At 45.6% G+C, this 24,646-nt stretch overlaps 1 protein-coding gene across 5 annotated transcripts in view; it reads right to left on the bottom strand.

Moving 5' to 3' along the window:
- The window catches only part of SIPA1L2 (signal induced proliferation associated 1 like 2), a 130,227-nt gene that overhangs the window by 81,386 nt on the left and 24,195 nt on the right, over nucleotides 1-24,646 (bottom strand). For 4 of the 5 annotated variants that reach the window (XM_064487877.1, XM_064487873.1, XM_064487876.1 and 1 more), the window contains exon 2: nucleotides 13,367-15,085. In XM_064487877.1, the coding sequence (XP_064343947.1) occupies nucleotides 13,367-14,843 (1,477 nt within the window). In that variant the 5' untranslated portion in view covers nucleotides 14,844-15,085. The remainder of the gene's footprint in view (nucleotides 1-13,366; nucleotides 15,086-24,646) is intronic. The other variant, XM_064487874.1, reaches the window with a different exon arrangement.

Raw genomic sequence — 24,646 nt, forward strand, 5'->3', positions numbered from 1 at the left:
CCCTTCCTCTTATCTTCAAAGCCAGCCCTTGAACTTGCTTCAGTGGTCACACTGCATTCTTCCACATCAAATCTCCCTCTGTCTTGTATATGGACAGTGATGACTGGATTTGCATTTCCCCAGATAATCCAGCATCATCGCCTACCTCAAGATCCTTAACTTAATCATGTCTGCAAAGCTGCTGCTGCCATATAAGGTGACATACACATGTTCCAGGGATGAGGACCTGGATACCTTCAGGAGCCAGTATTCAGCCTACCACACAGACTTCATTCATTTCCATTCCTTCACTCAAATATTGAGCACGGGATAGGTGTCAGCTCTGTGTCAGGAACTGAGAAATACGGGAGAACATCTAGGTACATGGTTTTACACAAGATAGCAGTCCTTGTTCCGTGTTTCCTCACTCTTAACTCTGTTCCCTCGAAACAATTCTTTTCCATACTGAGTGTTCTCACCCATGACTACGATATATCTCCTCCATTTATTTGAGGTTTTCCTTGCTCTTGGTGACATTCTGTAGCTTTCTGTAGTGGTCACTCCTATCTCTGTTTAGATTTAGTCTTAGGTCCTTGATGTTTTATGGTAATATAAATGCCTTTTAAAAATTTTCCATTTCTATTTGTCTGGTTTTTGTATATGGATAATCAAGGTCTTAGATTTGATTTTTTCTCCTTTTAGTTCAATCAGTTTTTGCTTTCCATATCTTGAAGCTATGTTTTGGGGTGCTACAAGTTTAGGGGATTTATCATTAGGAAATAATGGTCCCTTTAGCTACAATGGTCCATATCTTCCTTTAAAGTCTACTTCCTACTAGACGGATCAGGTGGGGACTCAACGGACCAGCTACCTGTACAGGTAGGACCTTTTGCATGAGCTCGTCCATGTCCCCAGAAGGTTCTTCCCTTCTGCTGTCTGGAGGCACTGAGCCCAAATAAGTGAGCAGGGCTGGGCAGCTCCACTGTGCTGGAGCTTTCACTTAATCCCTCATCTTTTGTTAAGCACCCTGGCTCACTGTCTCCAGCACAACCTTCAATTTTCCACCTGGGTGAGGGGACAATAGGAAACTGGCCTTGAGGGACAGGAAGGAGAATCCAGTATCTTCAAAGCACTGAACTAGTCCCCTTTTTCTTATGCCCCAGACCTTCAGAAGTGCTTCTGTGGCATGGCTGACTAGCTTCTGATGGCCTGTCCCCTCCACGTGCTGCCCGCCACCACAGGGTGGGGGTGGCATCCTCAGCCTGCAGGACGTGTCTTGCTTCTTCCCTCTGCTTTGGCACCACTTGCCTTACACGGCTTCTTCCAAGTTCTCTGCTCCTTTGTGACTTTCTGCCCTTTGGGAATTCCTACACTCTCATTTTTTAGTGGTGTTTGGAAAGGGGAGAGATTACGTGCCATCAAATTGCCACATTTAACTGGCAGTCCTAAACTCACTCACTCTTAAATATCTATCATTCAAATGAGCCTAGTAATAATTGGTTTCTGAATCTGAGCTTTCCTGCTTATCACCTACTTAACCTTGGGTTAATTGCGTGACCTTTCTTAACCCCAGCATCTCCACCTGCCCCTCAAATACACACAATACATTTATCATTAGCCTGAGAGATGTATTATAGTTGAAAGCAGGCATATTATTGACCAAAAACTAAATGAAAGACAAAAAAGGGAGTGAACACAAAAGAAATAGCACTATAGGGCATTTTGATTTTGAAGCCGGCAGCCCTACACAGTTCTAGAGTGACTAAAGGAGGTTCATACTTTTTTCAAATTTTATTTTTTATTGATGTATAGGTGATTTACAATGTTAGTTTCAGGTGTACAGCAAAGTGATCCAGTTATACATACACATACATATCTATTGTTTTCTTTTCAGATTCTTTTCTTGTAATAGATTGTAGGCTATTATAAGATATTGAATACACTCCCCTGTGCTCTACAGTAGGACCTTGTTGTTTATCTGTTTTATATATAGTAATGTGTATCTGTTAATCCCAAACTCCTAACTTATCCCTCCCCCACCCTTTCCCCTCTGGTAACCATAGTTTGTTTTCTATGTCCATGAGTCTGTTTTTGGTTTATAAATAGAATTTGTATCATTTTTTATTCCACATATAAGTGATATCATATTATATTTGTCTTTCTCTGTCTGACTGACTTCACTTAGTATGATCATCTCTAGGTCCATCCATGTTGCTGCAAATGGCATTATTTCATTCTTTTTTATGGCTGAGTAGTAGTCCATACACACACACACACACACACACACACACACACACACACCCCAGTTTCTTTATCTAGTCATCTGCTGATGGACATTTAGGTTGCGTCCATGTCTTGGCTGTTGTAAATAGTGCTGCTATAAACATTGGGGTGCATGTATTTTTTTGAATTACAATTTTCTCTGGATATATATCCAGGAGTGGGATTGCTGGATCATGTGGTAAATCTATTTTTAGTTTTTTAAGGAACCCCCACACTGTCCTCCATTGTGGCTGCACCAATTTACTTTCCCACCAACAGAGTAGGAGGGTTCCTTTTTCTCCACACTCTAAGGAGGTTCATACTTTTAATCTCAAATGCTGATCTGTAATCAGAGGTTACGTTGCATTCAGGGTCATCTTTTAGAGAAAGCAGTGGCATATATAATACTTCACTGAATTATTTCTATCTGGAACTGACTGGAAAAAAAAAAAAAAAAAAAAAGAGGAGCCCAAAATGTGTGTATGACCCTTTTCACCAAAGATGGCAGGCAAATCAGAGAGAAAGACATTTTTGTCCCTGATGCCTACCTCCCTCAGCCATGCCCCACGCTCGTTTGTGATTTTTCTCTCTCCATCTCACACACACACTTTTGAAAGGCAAGCAGAGATGACGTTTCTGCTGCTCACAAGCATTAAGCGTTGGACAGGCCAGCTCTGCGGCCCTAGAGCTGTTTTCTAAGAGGTCTCTCCATGCTTCTAATTTCCCCCAAGGAACATAGCAGGTTACCAAGATGTGTTTCTAAAGAATGCACCATTTTCTGCTGCACTCCGTTAACACACTGTCAAGCTTTCATACAGGGTGTCCCGCACACCAGGAAGGTAAGAGCAGGGAAGATGACCCCTGAGGTTTCCAGGAGGGAGCCAGGTTAACCCTCTCACATGACACCTGGCTGGTCCCCCTCAGGACAGCTCAGCCCTGTTCACCTGCATCAGAAGAGCCTTTTCATCTGCGGGCTCAGGACAATGAGCAAGCACCCCCTCCCCCTCCCCAGCCCATACTTATCCGAGCACATGACTTCCATAAAATTGCTTCAAGGGTGAATCACATAAAACCCTTCCTTGGCAGAATGGGAGCTGTGAAAAGGCTGTGGAAAGGATGAATGAAAACCCACATATCATGCAAATACAACAGAGCCAGATTTCAAACAAAAAAATTCAGGTAACAAGATTTCGGTGTAGGAAATGAGATTCAGGGCATCTCCGGGGTGCACTTTGGCTGTTCAGCAAAGAAAAGAATAATTTTAATTCGGAAGAATTTAAGAAAAAAAAGGGGGGGCAGGGGGGAGCTCCATGGAACCTCAGCCCAGACACTGCTTCCAGGTCCTGTCGTATCCAGGAGGAGAGATGTACTGGGTTCGTCACGAACGTTCTGGATGGGTAGGGACCACCACTCGACAGGCCTCCCGGGTCAGCGTGTACAAGACAAGCCCTGTGGCTCTGCCACATGTGACTTCTTAGAGTGGCAGCACCCCATGGGCCACGGGGTCACGAACAAGCCCACCGGAGCCACAAGCAGCCCGCGCTTGGTTAGCTACGCACAGCAGAGGCTTCTGTTTAGTGGTCCTCTGCTCTTTGAACAGCGAGCTGACCATTTAGCTGTCGGCTCACTGCCCATCTGGGTCAGACCCGGGCCTGCAGGTGGCTGCTTTCCAAGTCCTTCCTCTGATGTATCTCCTGCCACCCTCCCCCTCCAAACAGCCGCCTGTCTGCAGTTTAAATCACCTCTCCTGTTTTAGGAGTCATAAAGAAGTCAACAAGGGATGACGAATAAATGAATGAATGAATGATTGAATGAAATGAAACAACAGGACCTGCTTTTGCAGATAACGTCATCAGAGACATCAAAGAATTGCAGACTGCCTCCTGATGTTTCATGGATTAAATTACGGAATTTACCACGATGGGGGAAAATGGTGCATTTTAGCTATGCATAGGCTCCTTGGGCCAAAATTTACCCCAAGCCTTAGATGAGCTTGAGAAACCTGAGGTACTACAGTGAAAACAACAATATTAAGCATAACTTACATAAAGTAATTCATGTCACCTCTCTACCTATGAGCAGGTATCCCCATTTTACAGACAGTAATACTGAAGGACGTGCTCAAGGTCACAAGCCGGGTGACAGTCAGGATGCAAACTGAGGCCGCCCGACCCTGGAGCACTCCCAGGTAAATCACCTCAAGGCGGATGAGATTACTGTAAAGCTTTAAAAGACAGAAGTCAACTCATGCTCAGTAAAATGAACACAACTTAAGGATGAGACATCACATCGGTCCTGAACATCAGGGTGGCATCTTGGGAGACCCAATTTTAAGAAAACCTTGAATAAAAAGTGAAAGTCTAGAGAAGTAAGGCAGCTATCACGGGCTTCCTGAGGTAAGGCATGATTTTTAGTGTTATTTGCTAGAAGAATGGGAAGGAAAAAGAAAACACTGGGAGAGCAAGAAACAGTTCACTGCCTAAAAGCCGAGAGACCTGGGCCGTTACTAATAGGAAAGGTTGCCCGGCTTTCTTCAGTGGGACAAAGAGTGAAATCAATTTTGGATCTGAACAAATACACGGCAGGTGGGTTTTATGAAGCTTCTAGGTGCTCTGAGGCTTTATGTTCCAAAGACTTGAACTTCCAGCTTCTGGTACCCGTAGGAAAATGCAAGGGAGTCTGCCCAGTTAACTGCCGCATCGGCAATTATGCAGAAATATTATAGTATTAATAGAGAATTAATTACTCTTCCTAGAGAAATAGGAGAGCATGAGTTCTTCCTCAGTAAGCGACTGGGAAGACTTCTGAGGCCAGACATCTGAGGATGGAAGCCGTGACCTCCCCAGGGCAGCGTACACGTTTCCCGGTCCCATCAGCCACTCAGAACCCAGGCGACGCTAACCCCCAGGCTGGATCTCCTGTGCAGCTGGGCGATCCCTCCGTGCTAAGAGCCCCGCCGGGGACCTCAATGGGAGCTCTGTTTGTTGGAGGCACCGGCCAGGCAGTGAGGTTAAGAACTGAGTGGGTTTTATCTGCTCAGGGAGGAATTTGCATCTGAGAATAGTACTATTGTTCGGTGGTCCTCAGTTCACCCGCATGAATTTAATAGTGTCCAACTCCCTCTTAATTTTCTTCAGCGACTGTATAAAACCAGAAGGACAAAAAAAGAAGCCACCAGGCATGAAATTCAAAGCAAATGCGGCCATGTCTCACTCAGCGACGGGGTTCATTTGATGAATGAACTTCCGCCCACAACTGCCATGTTCGGGAAACTTAAGTGCATGTGTTTGGAACGGAGTGGCAGGCTTCACCAGACACCTTTCCCTAGGGTGCACCCTGCCACGTGGTCCTCTCTCCTTTTTTTTCTCTTCATCTTTTATCCATTAAAATAAAGTACTGCCCTTTACATGCTATACTTGGGTGGGGACAACAGTTTATTTTTAAAGAGACGTCTCAAACACGTGCTTAAGAACCACTGGGAGAAGGAAGAAGTATACCATGTAATAGGCGCTGTTCTAAGCCCTTTATAGGAGCAATTTTTATTATGATCCCATTTTATAGATGATAAACTGAGTCACAAAGAAATTTAATGGACTTGTTCAAAACTGAGTTGGGATGTAAACCCAAGAGCCTGACTCCAGAATGGTCTACGCCCTTTAAGATGCACTGCCTTGCCCTTTGTAGTTGGATGCACAGGCCTCCAACTACAAAGAGAATGGATGGCTACCTCTGCCTGATGGCAGAAATTCCCCAGCCACAAAATCATCAGCTTGTATCAACAGTGGGGAGAGGGCTATTACACACATTCCAGAAGAACTTTTTCTTTTTATTTGTTCATTTGGCGTATGTATGTACAAATACCATTCTTCAGTTAAAATATGAATGATCAAGAGTACCACTGGAGAAAGGTCAATTTACATAGAGCTCGGTGAGAGTAGTCAAAAAAAAAAATTAGTGAATTTAAAGATGCTTACAGAAAACAGGCCCTGGAAACAATGCCTGGAGATATACTGCAGATTCAGCAGAGGAACTCACTCTCAGGCCCTGCAGATGGCCAGCCAGGGCGGGGCCGGACACAGCAAGGGTCTTCAAAGCTTAAGGGCTGGCATCCTGGGGCAGAAACAGACCTTGGAAAGACCAGTCTTGTCCTTTACACTGTGGTATGGATATACCTTTTGTTGGAAATCCAGTCCACTTGGAATCAGCTAAAAATTCTTTTCTGGAAAGTTCCAAGCTTTTCAAAACGAACCCCAATCTGCCCACCCCTAAGAAGTCTTGTAAAGCTAAGATGGGAATGAGACATCAAAGAAGTTCTCTGTCGTCTTCACGGGCACATGATGCAACTATAAACACCAGGAACCCCAAGCACCAGGCAGAGGGGAGGCAACTGGGCAAACGAAGACTTTCATGTGCACTACAAAGTCTGCCCTATGAAGCCTACTCAGCTCCTCACACAGAACTTCTACAGGGTCCGCATTTCTTTCATTGTACTTGTTACAGAAAACTGCAAGAAAAAAATGAGTGGGGCACAAAGGCCTCCTTCAGAGAGCTCAGTGAAGATTTGGAAGCCGGAGTGCCAAGGACATCAGGAAAAGTAACAATTCCTCTGCCCCTCAAGGTAAGTTTGAGAAAGATACTCAAGGGCAAGAGTGTCCGGGAAAGACCCATGAAACTGACGTCTGGTCACTTTCAGTCTCTCTGACACACAGTGGAGTCAGCTGCCCACAGAAATCCTGATAGCTTAAGAAAGGAACAAAAACCTGTCAGTTTGCTACTTTTAAGAACCATATAAATATTTTCCTTTCTTCTTAAAGAGTCTCATGTTAAACATATCATGAGAATTTATAACTTATATTTTAAGAATTTATAACTTACATTTTAAAAATTTATGTAAACAATTTAAATGTTGTTATTGATGTATAGAAAAGCTCCCAAGATAGTAGGATTCTCCTAGACCCTCATCCAGTTTCCTAGCTATCTACATCTTACATTATTTTGGTATATGTTTTCAACTAATGAACCAACAACTGATACATTCTTATTAACTATAGCCTACATTTTATGCAGATTTTCTTACTGTTTACCTAATGTCCTTTTCTGGTTTGAGGATCCCATCCAGGAAACTACATTACACTGTGGTCCTGACTCTTTAGGCTCCCTCCAGGCTGTGACAGTTTCTCAGACTCTCCCCTTTTCTGGATGACCTTGGCAGTTTTGAGGAGCACTGGGCAGGGATCCTGTACAATGTGCCTCAGTTGGGACCTGTCTAGTGCTTGGGGTTTGGAGAGGAAGACCACAGAAATGCCACTCATCATGTCAAGTATACACACTGTCCATGTGACTGACCACTGCTGATGCTGCCACCATCGCCTGGCTGGGGCAGGGGTTGGCAGACTTCTCCACGGGAGTCACTCCCTCCTTCCTTGCTTTAACCTTTCAAGGGGAATTACTAAGCACAGCCCACATCCAAGGGGAGAAGGGCAAGGCTATGACGTAAATTTCTATGATCTTTCAAATTTTATGAAATTTAAACCTTTATTTATATCACTTTGCTTTTTGAGTAAAGATCTGTTTGTTACAATGGACATTTCGTGAGTACATTTGACCTGAGTGGTTTTGCAGGTGGACCACATGTCAAGGGGAAGAAACAAATGTCTCTTTATCACTTTGTTTCTATCAAGTTGATAAGCTGTTTGTTTGAAGTACGCAAATACAGACCTTAACTCCTCTGCCCAGACTGGGGTTGGCAAATACCAGGCATCTCCCTGTACATGCATGGTGGATACATATAAAAATAGATTTAAAACAAAAAACAAGCTTCTTCTATATAGCACAGGGAACTATATTCAATATCCTGTAATAACCTTTAATGAAAAAGACTATGAAAATGAATATATGTATGTATATGCATGACTGGGACATTGTGCTGTGCACCAGAAATTGATACATTGTAACTGATTGTACTTCAATCTTAAAAAATTTAAATAAATTAAAAAATCAAAAATAATTGATGATGGCCCTTAAAGTGCTGATGCAGCTCTGTACAAAATTTACAAATGTTCAGATGATGGAAATGTGATTACCCAAAGCAAGTTCCACAGCAACAGCAACAGAAGGCTCCAACACACACGTTTATTTGCATCAGACAAAACCTACCAAGATAGAGATGAAACTGTTCTTGGGGATTCCCTCTTGTGGGTTGGGGTGATTTTATTTCTTTTCCTTTTGTTTCTCTACCTTTCCTTATTTCCCCATAATCATTCTATAATACTTAAATGTCGCTTAAAAATTCTAAACCAAAAAAAAAAAAAAAAGATAAATATGGTCAATCTTGGTATTTTTTCCCCCTACATCCAGAGGACACATGTTCCTGTACCAGTGGAATGGTTCTTGTAAGACAATGTTCCCAGAGGCTCAGAACAGTTCAGCCACTTTTCAGTTCCCTCCTGAGTCATCAAAGACACCTAGCTTCCGCCTTTGCTCTGGTTTTGAGACCAGCTGGGACCTGGGACCCTGTGCTGCAGGGCTCACACCTGGACAAGTGTCTCCTCGAGCAACAGAACAGAAAGAAACTATAAGGGGCTAAATATAACTGCATGCACTGGCAGTGAGGGCAAATTATGAACAAGACACTAAAACCCAACTGCCATTTCTGAAGTGCCAGGAGCAGACGCAGGGGACTGCGTAAGATCCCTGCACACAGCACCACCAAGGGGGTGGGCGGACCACCTAAGCCACCCCTCCAGCCCCACCCACTGATCTGGCCCCACCCTCACCCCATGTAACGGATCAGCTCACCCCTACCCAAGTAAGGAGCAAGGAACCGGTTACTTGTTTTTGCTCCCTGGTGCTATAGCAGGAATCACAACAAAGCCTTACGTGAATTTCTCGTCTGGCCTCTTATTGATTAAGGAGACCAAGAACTCGGGTCGGTAACAGTCTGACCTCTCTTTACCCCAAAGTGACTTACTCTGCCTTCTGGAGCCACCCTTGCCTCTGTGAGCTGATGTCAGGCACAGGGCAGCTTTAGGACTCCCAAATAATTATCAGGTGTACAAGTTCCTAAAAAGTACCAGACACCCAGGAACCCACAGCATCTCTCTGCTGTGCCAGTGGCTCCGGCTTCAGCCACACTGGGGACAGCCTGCTGCTGGCCCGAGGCTCTAAGTGGCCCTAAGCACCAGGTGGTCTGCTGTGCTGCAAGGGAAACTCAAGGGACTTCAAATCAAGTGTCCGGCGGGAATCCCTGTCTAAGGGGCCCCAGGTCCCAGAGGAGGGAACGGCGGTTTTCCAAGTTCCGTGAGAGAAAGAGCAGCCGGCACACGGTACCCACCCGTCTCCACGGTCACGAAACATGACGGAGCACTCACTAAGCTTGCTGCAATCCCCACGCTCTTTTAAAAAGCTGTTTCACTAAAGGCTACAGATGGATTTGCCCAGACAAGTGATGCTGCTTCACTGTGTATGGAACGTGGCAGGCTACTCCCCTGCATAAATCCCTCTGCAAAGTTACTAAAAAGCCGTTGGTGACTATGTATCACAGGAATACACCCCAGGTGCAAAGGGAAGCCATTTCACGTTAACAACCCAATAAAGAGTCACCCACATGATTAAAGCTCAGTGCTTTAAACCTTTCCCAGCGATCGGGGGCCATTTCATCCTTTTGGAAATGAAGCTGCACACAGAACAATGAAGAATGGAGAAAAACAGAAAGGCATTCTGGAAAGCCTCAAAAGATTCCCTGAGAGCCTGCTTCCAAAGAGAACAACTTGAATGAAGGGGGAAAAAAACAAAGGAAAAGAGAAAAGCTACCTGTGGAAACACCCTCTCAATCTGGGCCAGCCTGCTCAGAGCGTCTGCATTTAATCACAAACAAACAAACACACACCACGATGTTCCTGAAACTATGGTGTTGGCCGCTCTGAAGTCCACTGGTTGAAGCTGGTGTGAATCTAGGTGGATGCAAAATGGGGGGAGGGGATTATTAATTTAATCATTGCCCTCTGTATCTGGTAAACAAATGCTTTTAAGTGTGTAGTCCACGGGGAAAAGCTGGGCTCCATCCCCATACACAGGCGGCCTCGGCCACCTGACCACAGGGAATCCAGGCTGCCGCTGCCGCTTTCAACCCTTGATGACTCTGCAGAGAGACGAGCCAGAGCCCAGCAGTTGCTGTTGTAGCCAATTGCGTTCTGAAGTGATGGGCCCGCAGGGAACAGCTACACACGTAGGGGAAAGCAGGCATGGTTCACAGCTGCAGGGAGCTAGGGCAGAGGGGCAGACTGGGGCTCCGTCTGAGCCGGTCTCCTCTGCTCCATCGTGGCCTCAGGTCCCATTAGCCGCACAGCAGTCACCTTCCCCAGCACAGAACTGCAGGTCACTGAAAACAGAGGGCCTCAGGGATGGCCGCCCCGTTCCCTCACTTTGCAGGCTTCGTAGAGGAGGCTAGACTTTAGCTGTCTGGCTCACTCCCAGACCCAGAGAGAGCCCAGCACCCCGAAACTGTCAAACCACGTGTCTGCACCCACGCTCCACTCCCCTCCAGGGCGTCTACGCTCACTCAGATCTTTCCTTGGAGCTTACTGATGTTTTATATCACAGTCCAACCCAACAAGTTTGATGATATCATTTCTAAAGCCCTGGAAAATCCTGAGCAGCAAAGCAGAAAAAGTGCCTCCACCCACAGACAACCCTTTAAAATTCTCAGGAAGTGAGAGTTAAGAGTTCAAGGGAAACTACAGAAGGGGGTCAGGAGAATTAACAAAATCATCTCTCAAAACAGACCCTAGGAACATTAAAGGGTGGCAACCCTGGGTGCAGAAGACATCAGTTCTTTATTCTATTTACGCTGCATAGACTTCAGACACTGAGATGTGCAAAGGAGTAAAAATAAGATGCTAGTACTAAACACGCATGTATACATATACACACATATATAGAATTCTTACGTTCTGATATTTTAAAGGGTGAATCACAAACTACTTACAAAACTAAATAGAATGACTCATTGCCTGAGGGTTTCAGGGCATAATCATTCTAAGAGACTATTTTATTGCTAGCATTGACAGTCATGGCTTCATCGATTTAAAAAAAAAATCTGAAATAGTTAGTCCATTTCTCCATGGTCCCCCTTTCCAAAAATAACTCACTTCCACCTAGAAAGCATCCGTGAGCAGAGTTTTCTAAGGCGCTGCCCCTGCACGTACAGTCGTGAGGGCCAGGAGTTATTTCTGGAGTAGACTAAAAAGAAGGCCCGAGATTCTTTGAGTTCACTGGCTGGGAGGCTGTAACTCACAATGGTGAGACCGATGTACACCGGGAGCCAGGACTGAGACCGGCGTGCGGGGGACACCGCGGGGGACACCGCTGGGGACCCAAGATGCTGACAAAATCATTTCAGCCCCACCAAGTCATCAGACCGAGAACAGAAAGACAAGCTATGTGACCAGTCGCAATGCACGTGCCTGCTTAGTTAGCTACGTTCTTATCAATATCACAGTCGCTCCGCTAATGTATACAATTTCCTAATACTATGTTATTGGCTGACTGGTTCAGTCTGGATTGATGCAAAAATGTGGGGAAATGGTTAATAACTGCACTTGGTGGGGAGGGTATAGCCCAAGTGGCAGAGCACGTGCTTAGCATGCATGAGGTCCTGGGTTCAACCCCCAGTACCTCCTCTAAAAAAATAAATAAACCTAATTACCTCCCCCCTCAAAAAAAAAAAAAAAGAAAAAATTAAGTTAACAAATAAATAAAACATTAAAAAATAGTAATTGCACTGTATCTGGCTTGTCGTCCATGGGAAAAGCCACCAAAAAGGTTCCAGGTACTGAGGTGGATGGAGTGACCTCCTGAGGCCGGAGTGACACCCCAACCTACCCCAGAAAGAAACAGCTGGGGTCAAAGACTACAGGCAAGCATTCTGAAGACAAAAACCAATTTTAAATAAATTCAAAGTACCATCAGTTCACCATTATCCATGCCGGTGGTAGGAGAGTTTATTCATGAAGCCACAGAAGGAAAAGAAACACCCCGGGGCTGGCTGGACCCACCCCCACCTCCTTCGTGTTCCAAGACGTGACACCTGGGAACAGGAAGGGGTACACAGGTAAAACTGGAAACAGAAAACTATGACCCTGAACAGTATGCTGTCCTAGAAGGAGGGGTGGAAAGGAGCAAGTCACACCCACCAAGAAGGCAGGGCCAGCGTCCCCGAGGGCTCCCTGTGCCCTGTGTTACTGACATATGCCTCAACACGTTTCTTTTAAGCCTCTCGAACAGAGTGATTCTCATGTCCCTGGAATAACTGAGGACACTTACCTAAAGGCTGAGGACTCACCTACAGGACTTCTGAGGAATGCATCCTTCAAGCCTTACCATGTAAATAAAATTTAGGGAGGGGGAGGGTATAGTGCTCAGTGGTAGAGCACGTGCTTAACATGCACGAGGTTCTGGGTTCAATCCCCAGCCCCTTCATTAAAAAATAATAATAAATAAAAGCGAACATCATTTATTTTACATGTAATTAAAGAATTTCTAAAATAACAATACCATGGAATTATCTGTGTCTTAACCTTTACGCCTGTTTGTAGAATTTCAAGAAAACGACATTTGTCTTTCGGGCTAACTCATACATCCTCTTCACAAAGACTTATTTAACACCCACAATGCATACAACAATGCCGTCGGAGCTGCAAAGACGTAAGATTCAAAAGATGAAGTGAAGGTGGAGGAGAAAAGTACAGAGAAGACTAGGGGAGAAGGACCAGAATCATGCACTGTGAACAGTGTAATAGACGATTTCGAGCAATGAAAGGGCGATCGTGTTAACCAGGGAAGGGGTGGATCTAAATGAAGTCTACGTGTGTGACGCCCCCAGGCCGGCAGAGTGAGAGAGAGAGAAAGGAAGCAGGCGCTTCCACGTCGGGGGCTGTGAATCTGCGAAGGCAGGAAACGGGGGGCTTCTAAGGGTGGGGGGATACTCTGGCAGCGACGGAGGGTCCAGGACGCCAACAGGCCCGAGCACAGGGGACAGCGGCCCCGCACGCTCCCAAGGACGCGCCCCGACACACGGCCGCGCACCGCGGGCGCCCCGAGGACAGCGCCCCGGGCCCCGGCCTACCTTTGCCGTAGAAGAACTTGCGGTAGTAGTAAGCGCCCAGGTCGATGTGCTCTATGATGTAGCGCTTCACCTTCTCCCGGTGGATGGGCTGGTTCTCCCTGGGCACCTCCAGGACCGACACCCCCGCGTTGGTGCAGTGGGAGCTGAGCGACGACTCGAAGGAGCAGCTCTCCCCGGAGCTGAAGGAGGACGAGCTGGCCCTGCAGAGGGCGATCCTCCTGTCGCCCTCGCCCCCCGTCTCGTTCCGGAAGTACGGGCAGCTGAGGACCAGCTCGTTGCTCTTGCCGTCGCCCTCGTCGGCGTCCAGGTTCTCCTTGGAGTTGAGGTCCTCCTTGCTCCCCAGCGGGGACTCGCAGCCGCCCGCCTGGCCCGCCGGCACCTGGGTCTGCGAGGCCGCCGACGCGCCGGTGGTGATGTTCTTCCTCTTCCCCACCTTGGCCCGCGTCGCCATGGCTTCGTTGATGTTAAACAAAATGCTCTGGACGTCGTAATGTGCAAAGCAGCGCTGACAGTGCCAAGGGCGGACGCCCCTCTCCAGGCGGCCGTCCTCCGGGTCGGAGGTGAACCTGAAGGTCTCGTGTTCGCTTTTAACGGTCCGCAGCTTTCGGAAGAGGGACGTTTCCACCGACTCCGACTTCAACCTCCGTTTGAACGGCCTGTCCCTGTCTCTCCCCATTAGGAGGGCACTGTCCACATAGTCTAAGCCTGAGATGCGGACGAATTCTCCTCGCGAGATCTGTGCCGCCGCGTGGAGGCTGGGAGAGATCGCAGGATCGCAGGGGAAGAACTCGGGGAACCCGAAAGGGGCCATCGCCTTGTGGTCGTAGTTCTCCACCCGGTACCCCCGGAGCATAGCGAAGAAGTTTTCCCCGGACAAGCCCTGCCGGTCGATGGAAGACGTGCTCCCGTACTCCCTGTGGAGGGCGGCCCCGGTGTTGGGGTTCACCGCGTTTTGGTCTAAGACATCTTCGGCGTCGATGTCACTGATGGTGACGTCACTATTGCTCCTCTGTCTTATGGGGTGAAGTCCCCTTTGAGGCGAGTGAACGAAGATGTCTCCCATTGTGTACTTGTCCTCCACGAAGTCTAGGTCAAGCTGCGCCTCTGGCTGGCCATCACTCTGGTCATTCTGCCCATTGTGCATGATGGACGTGACGCTTTCGTAGCTGGTCTGAGACCGGCTCTCCCACAGGGTCTTGCAGGGCAGCTCCTTGGAGCAGTCCTTTTTAGGAGGCCACTCGGACACTCTCGCTCTCACACCCATCTTGGGCATGGCTGGGGTACCATTAGCCGGACCGCCGCTCTCGCTGGAACTCGGGGCATTCAGAGAGGCGGCGGGTCCCATGTTGCCATTAAGGGCTTTAAATTTTCGAGCAAAATAATCATCGGACTGCATGATCCTGGGAGGATCCTTGAACTTGGAAGAGGCTCTGCCAAGCTTGTGCTTCTCTTCTTGTGACTGCCTGGGATCACTCATGTCTCCCCAGCCGAGACGCTCCAAGTCTCACGAGGAGGACAGGTGTAAGTCTAACGACATTGTTACTCACCAAGGCTTCTTCTACAGCTGTGGTTTCTCTTCTTAACCAAAAGCAAACAACATCTTCAGAGTATGGTGTCTCTGAAACCCACTTGTTTCTCAGCTGTTGTAATAATTTTGTGCACCTCCGTCCTTTTCAAAAGCATCCTTTAAGACATCTGGCCGCATTTCCTTCACCTGAACTGAAAAACAGAAAACAGCCATTAACAGTGATTACAGCTCAAGTTCAACACATTCTCCATATGGTTTCTTCTCTGTCCTTTGCTCCTCCTCCTGACCATCTTCAATTCCCCACCAAAGGGTCATGCAGTTTCCTGGTCCTGCACTGGTGTTCATACATCTCCTCTCCTAACACTCTGCCCTCCTGCTCTACTTGGCTGCCTAGAATTCACACCACACAGTCAAGCAGTACCCTCTCTAAGAAACTTTCCAGGACCTCTCCCACCCTCAGCCCACATCTGAGAAAAGCGTGCTTCCTCTGTGTTTCCATAACACTCCACCCACACGTACCACAGCCGTTCCCCTTACACTCTCAGTGCTGTTTACCCATCAGTCTCCTCCGCTAGCTCACTGCAAGCTCCTTTATGTCAGGAACGACGCCTTTCATCTCTGTATCAACATGGCCTATTAATGGAGCCCGGCTCGCATCAGGCAATCAAACCACATTTCAGTTAGTTATAAGAGTAACACAGTGATCATGTAATTGTTTGAGTATTATTAAACTTTCAAAACAGTTAAACTCAAAACGTCCAGGAGCAAAAGGGGCCATCCCGGGCATTACCAATGAGTTTTCTGAACACCCTCTTGCAAGCAAATAGGAACTCACAGAGTTACAGCGGGAAGGAGTCTTCAGGAATGCGACATCTGAACAAGCACAACTTTCGAGCGCATCACACCGCTAGCAACCTGACAAGTGCGCAGGGGAAATGGAAGCTGAGAGACGGAAAACACAATTCACCTGTGCGGCTGGTAGATCCTTGACCTCATCAGCTCTCCTCTTTAATTACAAATCATTTTTTTTCCAATTTATTCCAGGTATTACATATTTCCCTAAGTGATGGCTGGCTGAGAATCTTACTGGTGGTGCAAGAATAAAAGAATGACGCTACTTCTTCGAAAATAATGATGATAATAAAAGTATAATATAGTTGACTTCCCTCAGCCTTCACCAAAGCAGAAAAAATTACTGCAATCCTGTTAGAAATAATGTTAAAACTCCAACTAGCTAAACAGTGGAAGAACTGTTTTCAGTGGGCTCCTAATGGCTTTGCGATGACCATGCGGCGGTCTATTGGAATAGCAGGCCTTTACTTATGATAGCAGCTCGCTTTCCTCCTCTTTGGGGGGAAAAAAATCAGCCTGGCCATGACAACACGCTGTCTGTTCCCAGGGCAGCTTCATAATCGAGGAAATATGATGATATTTTAGGATGTGGGAAACAGAGCAAGAATGAGCAGTCAGATGCTTCTGTGCACCAAACAGACCAGCACTTGCCCGGGGTCCTCAGAGGGAAAGGAGACCTGACTGCGTCCGTCTTAACTATTTCACTTAGAATTCATGTGTTTAAAAGAATCACAGATGATGCTGAATTACAGTTCTAGCCTATATAACTTAGATTATCCTCAAATCTTTTCATGAAAACTGAAAAAATGGCAACTGAGATACCAAAGAAACAACTTTCTCCCTGATAGCTCTCTGCTGAAGCGGCATCTGACTTGCTGGACAAGGCTTCTGCATAATCTATACATTCAATCGATAAGTCTGCTGCTTACAGAACCCTCAACAAAGTTTGAAAGAGTAAGAATAACCTCTCATGGTTAGCACAGAGCTGTGTGGATTCTCAGTAGGCTGTAAAATGGTACTCATGTTCGTTACTGACCACTAACCCGCATGCATCCTGTTACAGAAGGAAGAACCAAGCCCTACCTGACCTCAGTCTCAATCACTGAACTGTGTCGTTTCTAGAAATATAATCAGGAACTGAGGGCTCACCATCTTAACAAATTAGGAAAAAAACAACAAAATATACCAAAGGAAAGAAAAAATGAATACAGATAAAAGCTGAAATTAATGGAATGGTGGGGGTGGGGAAAAGGAAACCCTCCTTCACTGCTGGTGGGAATGCAGTTTGGTGCAGCCACTGTGGAAAACAGTATGGAGATTCCTCAAAAGACTAGGAACAGACTTACCATATGACCCAGGAATCCGGCTCCTGGGCTTACATCCAGAAGGAACCCTACTTCAAAAAGACACCTGCACCCCAATGTTCACAGCAGCACTATTTACAATAGCCAAGACATGGAGACAGCCTAGATGCCCATCAACAGATGACTGGATAAAGAAGATGTGGTATATTTATACAATGGAATACTATTCAGCCATAAAAATCAACAACATAATGCCATTTGCAGCAACATGGATGTCCCTGGAGAATGTCATTCTAAGTGAAGTAAGCCAGAAAGAGAAAGAAAAATACCATATGAGATCGCTCACATGTGGAATCCAAAAAAAAAAAAAAAAGAACAAAGATACAAAACAGAAACAGACTCATAGACATAGAATACTACAAACTTGTGGTTGCCAGGGGGAGGGAGGTGGGAAGGGACAGACTGGGAGTTCAAAATTTGTAGATACTGACAGGCATATGCAGAACAGATAAACAAGATTATACTGTGTAGCACAGGGAAATATATACAAGATCTTGCGGTAGCTCACTGCGAAAAAATGTGACAATGAATATATGTATGTTCATGTACAACTGAAAAATTGTGCTCTACACTGGAATTTGACACAACATTGTAAACTGACTATAACTCAATAAAAAAATGTTAAAAGAAAAAAAGAAAGAACAGACAAATCCAAAAGGTAGTTTTTTTCTTTTTAAAGAGGAAGAAAACAGGTAAGACTCCTTCCCGAGCCTGAAAACGGAAAAGAGAGAAAGAGCAGCATCACAGCCATGCGGAAACGAGACGGGAGACACGGTCACACACACAAGGAGATACTGAGATGAATACAAGTGTAAAAGAATTACCCCACAAGCAATCTGTGGCCATACGTTTGGAAACAGAGAGGAAACTACTGATTTCCTGGCAAAATACAAATTCCCCAAACTAATCCAAGAATAGAAAACTTACATAGAGTGATTACCACTGAAGAGAGTAGAAACTTAACAAACCCCAACTAAAAATATGACCTTGGCTGACAATCCTTTGAGACTTGCCATCTTTCTCAAGATGAAAACCTAAACCCTGGCTTGCGAGTCTCTCCCCAACCTGCCCTGCTCTGAAGCCTCATCTCCCCGGGCTCACCCCTCTCCTCCTCTATGGGGGCCCAGCCATCTGCAGGTCTCCCAGTCTTCAGGCTGCCCCCTCTTCAGGTCCATGTCCCTCTAAACAGAGCATCCATCACTTGCCTCGGCTGAGGGGACAGCAGTTCATCCTCGTCCTTCCCATCCCCGCTCAGTGTCCCCGCACGGGGTCCGTGGCACCCTCTCCCTCCTTATGGACAAGCCCATTTCCACATCTTTCAGTGGCTTCCAGTTTCACTCCCTGTAACTCTCTGTGAGGCCCCCGAGCTGCATCTGTTCCCCACTTCAACTGCCATGCTTGGCACCTTTTCCAGGATGTGGTAGAGATGCTCAATAAACGTTATTCAATAAATCCACAAATTACTCAATATATATGACAGGCAGTAACCTTTATCATAATATAAAGTATTTAATATGTGGGGGAGGGTATAGCTCAAGTGGTAGAGCGCATGCTTAGCATGCACAAGGTCCTGGGTTCAACCCCCAGTACCTCCTTCAAAAGTAAGTAAATAAATAGACCTAATTACCTCCCCTTCTCCTGGCCAAAAAAAAAATTTTTTTTAATATCATATGCTATCACTTATATGTGGAATCTAAAAAATGATACAAATGAACTTATTTACAAAACAGTAAGAAACAGACCCACAGACATAGAAAAGAAACTTATGGTTACCGAAGGGAAAAGAGAGGAAGGAGGGATGAATTAGGAGTTTGGGATGAGAAGATACTGACTACTTTACATAAAATAGATAAACTACAAGGTCCTATAGTATAACACAGGGAATTATATTCAGTATCTTGTAATAACCTATAATGAAAAAGACTAGATGTCTATCTGTATAACCGAATCACTTTGCTGTACACCTGAAACTAACACAACATTATAAATCAACTATCCATCAGCTAACGTAAATAAAGAAACAAAAAGTAAAATATTTGATATTTAAATGGCAGGCTCTTGTGCTACTGAAATCTAGTATAATCATAAAAGTTTAATAATTTTGCAGAAACACGTTAATTATAGAGTTAACTATAACTCAAACACAGAGAATTGTTAACTCTTTGCAGGACACTTAGACCCAAATCCTGACAACAGGCTGCCTCGACTCTAAATTCAACAACTGCTCCACTCTGAAAAGAGGGCTTCCCTCCCCTAATTCTGTACCAGATAACGAAGTGATGACAGACAGGTCTTCCCACTGTACGGAAAGGAAGAACGCCATGCTTCACCTTCTAATCGTCTCTGCAGTGTGTCCATGAGGCTAAAGGTCTGGCCCCAAACAGGACGAGAATGAGACCCACATGGCCTGCCCCACCCTCGGTCTCTGACCCGTCCCAGGTCGGGCAGAGCATCTGATGGACCGCAGAGCTCCGTTTTCCTGCAGGTGGCCTGCTGCCAGCTTCCTGGGGAGCTGGCGTGATGCCTGCGCGTGGTGCCACTCCAAAACAGGATGGCAAGTGGGAACCGCACAGTCAGAGGACCCGGTCAGAAGGGCATCCCTCATGTTCAGTTAGAGATGAAGGTATGTGACCTGAGAGCCCCGCATGTCATTTGTTTAATGGACTTCTGTTAAGTGCGCGCCTGTCCTTCCTCTGTGATTTTACACCATTCTGCCATTCTGACAGGTTACGATGGTGTTCAACTGGCCAATGCAGAGTTCTCAAACAAAAACGCCATGGCATTTTCCTGCAAAAGCCGAAGTGCTATTTCATGAAATATTAAGAAAACATAAAATAGGGTGGAGGGTATAGCTCAGTGGTAGAGCACATGCTTAGCATGCACGAGGTCCTGGGTTCAATCCCCAGCACCTCCATTAAAATACATAAATGAATAAATAAATAAATAAACTTAACCACCCCAATCCCCACAAAATTTTTAAAAATTATATGTGTAAAAAAGGAAGGAAGGAAGGGAGGGAGGGAGGAAGGAAGGAAGGAAGGAAGAAAGGAAGAGTAAAATAAAAGGGACCCTATATGTGCATGGCATGGGTACCTATCTCCCTTTCCACTTGCTCCCTCCTGCCTTAATTCTTTTTTTTTTTAAAAGAACTTTATACTTTCAGAGCAGTTTCAGGTTCACAACAGAACTGAGCAGAAAATAACGAGTTTGCACATAGCCCTTCCCACCCGCACATATATACTCCCCTGCCCTCAACATCCCCCATCAGTGTGGCGCATTTGGTACAATCGATGAACCCACATGGGCACATTATTATCAGCCAAAGTCCATAGATTACGTTAGGGTTCACTCTTGATGTTGTACATTCTATGGGCTTTGACAAATGCATAATGACATGTAGCCACCACTATAGTATCATACAGGGTAATTTCATTTCCTAGAAATCCCTTGTGCTCCATCTGTTCATCCCTCCCTCCCTCTCCCCATGATCTTTTTATTGTTTCTGTAGCTGTGCCTTTTCCAGAACGTCATTTGGCTGGAATCGTACAGTTTGTAGCCTTTTCAGACTGGCTTCTTTCATTTAGTAACATGTCTTTCAAGTTTCTTCTATGTCTTTCATGGCTTGATAGATTGTTTTTAATGGAAATAATATTTTTTAATTTACATATATGTACTGTTCATTGTTTCTGAGAACATTTAGATCTTTAGCTTTTTAAACTTACATAGCTATGAAAGGAATAAAGCCAACCACAAAATAAGAATTAATTCAAAAAGATACATATACCCTGCTATTAACAGCAACATTATTTATGATTGCCAAGATATGGAAGCATCATAAGTGCACATCAACAGCTGAACAGACAATGGAGGTGCAGCATACACACACACACACACACACACACACACACACACATATGTGTGTAATGGAATACAAATTCTACTTAAGAGTACCCTAAATGAACTACTTTCCTAACTTCATGGCTAAATGAATTCACCCTGCTCTCTTGGTGTGGTTACCAAACAAAGTTAAACATCAAAGACAATGCAGAGTCACCGAATCCCTTCCTGAGGACTTTACACAGAGAGCGGACTGATAACCTGCAGTGAGACCCAGTCAGCGGCAGGACAGCCTCTTCCCCAGGGAACTGCCCCAACCTGGATCCTGACCACTTGCTGAGACGGAGGATGCAGCGTTCATCGTAGAAGGCTCGTTGATTAAAATGAATTGCTAGGTACAGCCATTGTGGAAAATAGTATGGAGATTCCTCAAAAGACTAGGAATAGACTTACCATATGACCCAGGAATCCCAATCCTGGGCGTATATCCAGAAGGAATCCTACTTCAAAAGGACACCTGCGCCCCAATGTTCACAGCACCACTATTTACAATAGCCAACACATGGAAACAGCCTAAATGTCCATCAATAGATGACTGGGTAAAGAAGATGTGGTATATTTATACAATGGAATACTACTCAGCCATAAAAATCAACAACATAACGCCATTTGCAGCAACATGGATGCTCTTGGAGAATGTCATTCTAAGTGAAGTAAGCCATAAAGAGAAAGAAAAATACCATATGAGATCGCTCATATGTGGAATCTAAAACAAACAAACAAAGCATAAATACAAAACAGAAACAGACTCATAGACATAGAATACAAACTTGTGGTTGCCAAGGGGGTGGGGGGTGGGAAGGGATAGACTGGGATTTCAAAATGTAGAATAGATAAACAAGATTGCACAGGGAAATATATACAAGATCTTATGGTAGCTCACAGAGAAAAAAATGTGACAATGAATATATATATGTTCATGTATAACTGAAAAATTGTGCTCTACACTAGAATTGGACACAACATTGTAAAATGATTATAAATCAATAAAAAATGTTTAAAAAAAAATGAATCGCTAACCTGTTTCTACAGTGTCCTTCCTTTCTTTGAGTTCATTTTTAATACCAAGGACACCCCCCCACAATAGTTTCCAATTATTCTTACATTTCATCAAATTCTGTGGCTCTTGTGCCCCAGGGGGAAAAACTGTCACCAGCACTTCGTGGGTACTTTAAAACTCGATAAATGGACCGGTGTGACCTCCCGGGTGGTGGGATTGCCTTGAGTGGGGCAGGACTAGAAGGGGCATTCAAGAACGTCAGAGCCCAAAGGACGGATCTGTTCTCATTCTCAGTCTCGGTCAAGATTTCCAAAGGAAAGCACCAAAACAGAGAAAATGTGGTATTTAAGCATAAGTGTCTTTCGATAGAATGTTCTCAAAGTTTTCTAGGAGACATCAGTGAGTCTTCGAGACCAATATTGTAAGTTGCAGTTCAGCCACTCAGCAGGATTGCAGGTGGAGGAAATGGATGGAAAAAACCACAAAATGCACAAATTATGAGCCTCATTGAAAGGAAAAAATGGTTAAAATTTTATGATAGATTTATAACAAAAGGATAACTACCGTAAATACATTTATTTTTCATACTCACATTCCATCACCTCTAATACTGATGTGTATAACTGAGCAGGGAATAAACAGAAAGGCAAACCCTCGCACCCCTGCCCTCCCTGCAGCCAGGAAGATGACAGAGTGGAGGTGAGCTCAGGCACCAGGTACTGTCACCTGAAATGCACTTCCTGTAAAATCACTAAGTTCAGGCACAATCAGCCTGGTGTTAAACGAGCTTATGGCTAAACAGCTATAAAACAATCCATTAACTCAAACTTTTTATCACGGTAAACCACGGATGTCATGGATCTGGGACAATTTGACAAAATGGGCTATAATTAAGTGATAATGTAAGTAATAATGGTCATAAATGGCTATAACAGCTCCACAATATTCATGCTTTGCTAAGTTTTTGGTAGCTCCGGATGGGAAAATTAGTTCTTAGACATTTATCTTGAATTAAACATTGAGATGGTACCAAAGATAAATATTTGGGGGCATGACAACACAAAAACCCCGCAAAATGTGTCTCCCTGATATTTTATGACATAGGGGTTACCTAGGATTTGGGAAGGAAAATAATTTTTTGGGGGGGTGGGATATTCACGTTGGATATTCAGACAGTTTTTTGAAGCACTGCACGCTGCTATTTGGAAAAACAAATACGCGATACCCCCCAAAAGCTGGTGTCCTTGGTGTGCTTAAGGATTTTTCATCATCAGAGTGAAGCAGAGGACCCAGTAAAAAGTGCCTGAAGGATTCAGTCTCCACTGGAGCCCCACAGAATGACCTGACGTTATGCTGAATTATAAAGGGGCCAAATCCGAAGTCTGCTGGGGGGGCTGCCATGTGGCTGTCTAAGGGAAGCGCTCTGCTCCCTATCAGCGTAGGGACCTGGTCTACCGTGTCCACTGCCCGCTCCCGCAGCCCCGAGAGCCGGGCTTGGCACTCAGGTGGCACTCATCACCAGCCTGCATCCCCCCATCTGAACTGGTTGCAAAGCAAACTACCCCAACGTACTGAGTCAACACGTCACCATGACACGCCGTGATTCCTGATTCTCCCTTTGCGGTTTCCTTGCTGGCTCCTCCTCTCATCTTCCTTCAGGGTCAATGCTCCTCGGGGCTTATTCTAAGCTGCCTTCTCTTCTAATTCCGCACATTTTCTCATGCAATGCTAGCAGATGCATGTGTCATCTCTATGCCGATGACGCTGAAATCCATCCCTAGCCCAAAGAAGGCTCCGATGCGCCATGTATCCCCTTGCCCTCCCCTCTGCACCTGCTCCTCCTCCCGCCCACCTGCTGCGCAAGTCCAGCACCTGGGGCTCATCCTGCCTTCCCCGCAGAGGCCACGTGCAATCCGAGACCGGCCGGCTCCACCTTCTACGCATTCTCAAATCCACGCAGACCTCACTATCTCAACAGCCACCACCACAGTTAGAACCGCTGTCTCATTTTCCCTAGATTACCTGAGAACCCTTCACTAGTCCCCCACTTCACTCAGAATGGAGCCGGACTGCTTTACGGTGGCACAGGTCACTCATGGCTTGGGCCATGAGTAGCTACTCAGCACCCCCTCCCCGCCCTGCTGCCGGAACCCCACACACCACGCTGCCCTTCGTTGGCCATGGCCGGGGCCCTGCACAGGCTGCTTCCCTGTTCAAAGATGCTCCAGGACCCCTTCCCCCACCCTGCTAACGGGTGTTGTTAGTCAGACCTCAGCTCACAGACTGGGTTCTCCAGAAGCCTTGCCAAACTCACCGTTGGTTCTAAGTCACCTTAACGTGGGCTCCCCTGACATTCTGTACTATTTTTCCCAGCAGACATTACAGCACACGACAGCACACCAGCCTGTTTACACGCCGCTAACCTCCTCTCTACTGGTAAGGCGTAGGCACGTCTTTGCACACAGGTACTCAGCAAGTATCCAGGCTCCACCATACATGAGCTGAGACTACAGCAAAGTTACTTGCCCTCTCTGAGCCTCAGTTTCCTGTCTTTAAAATGGGAATAATCATAGCTATTTCAAAGAATTATTCTCAAGATTCAATGAGATCTAGGTGCAAAGGCTGGTATCCACGTTTCC

This window comes from Camelus dromedarius, chromosome 8, assembly GCF_036321535.1.
Source record: "Camelus dromedarius isolate mCamDro1 chromosome 8, mCamDro1.pat, whole genome shotgun sequence".
NCBI lineage: Eukaryota > Metazoa > Chordata > Mammalia > Artiodactyla > Camelidae > Camelus > Camelus dromedarius.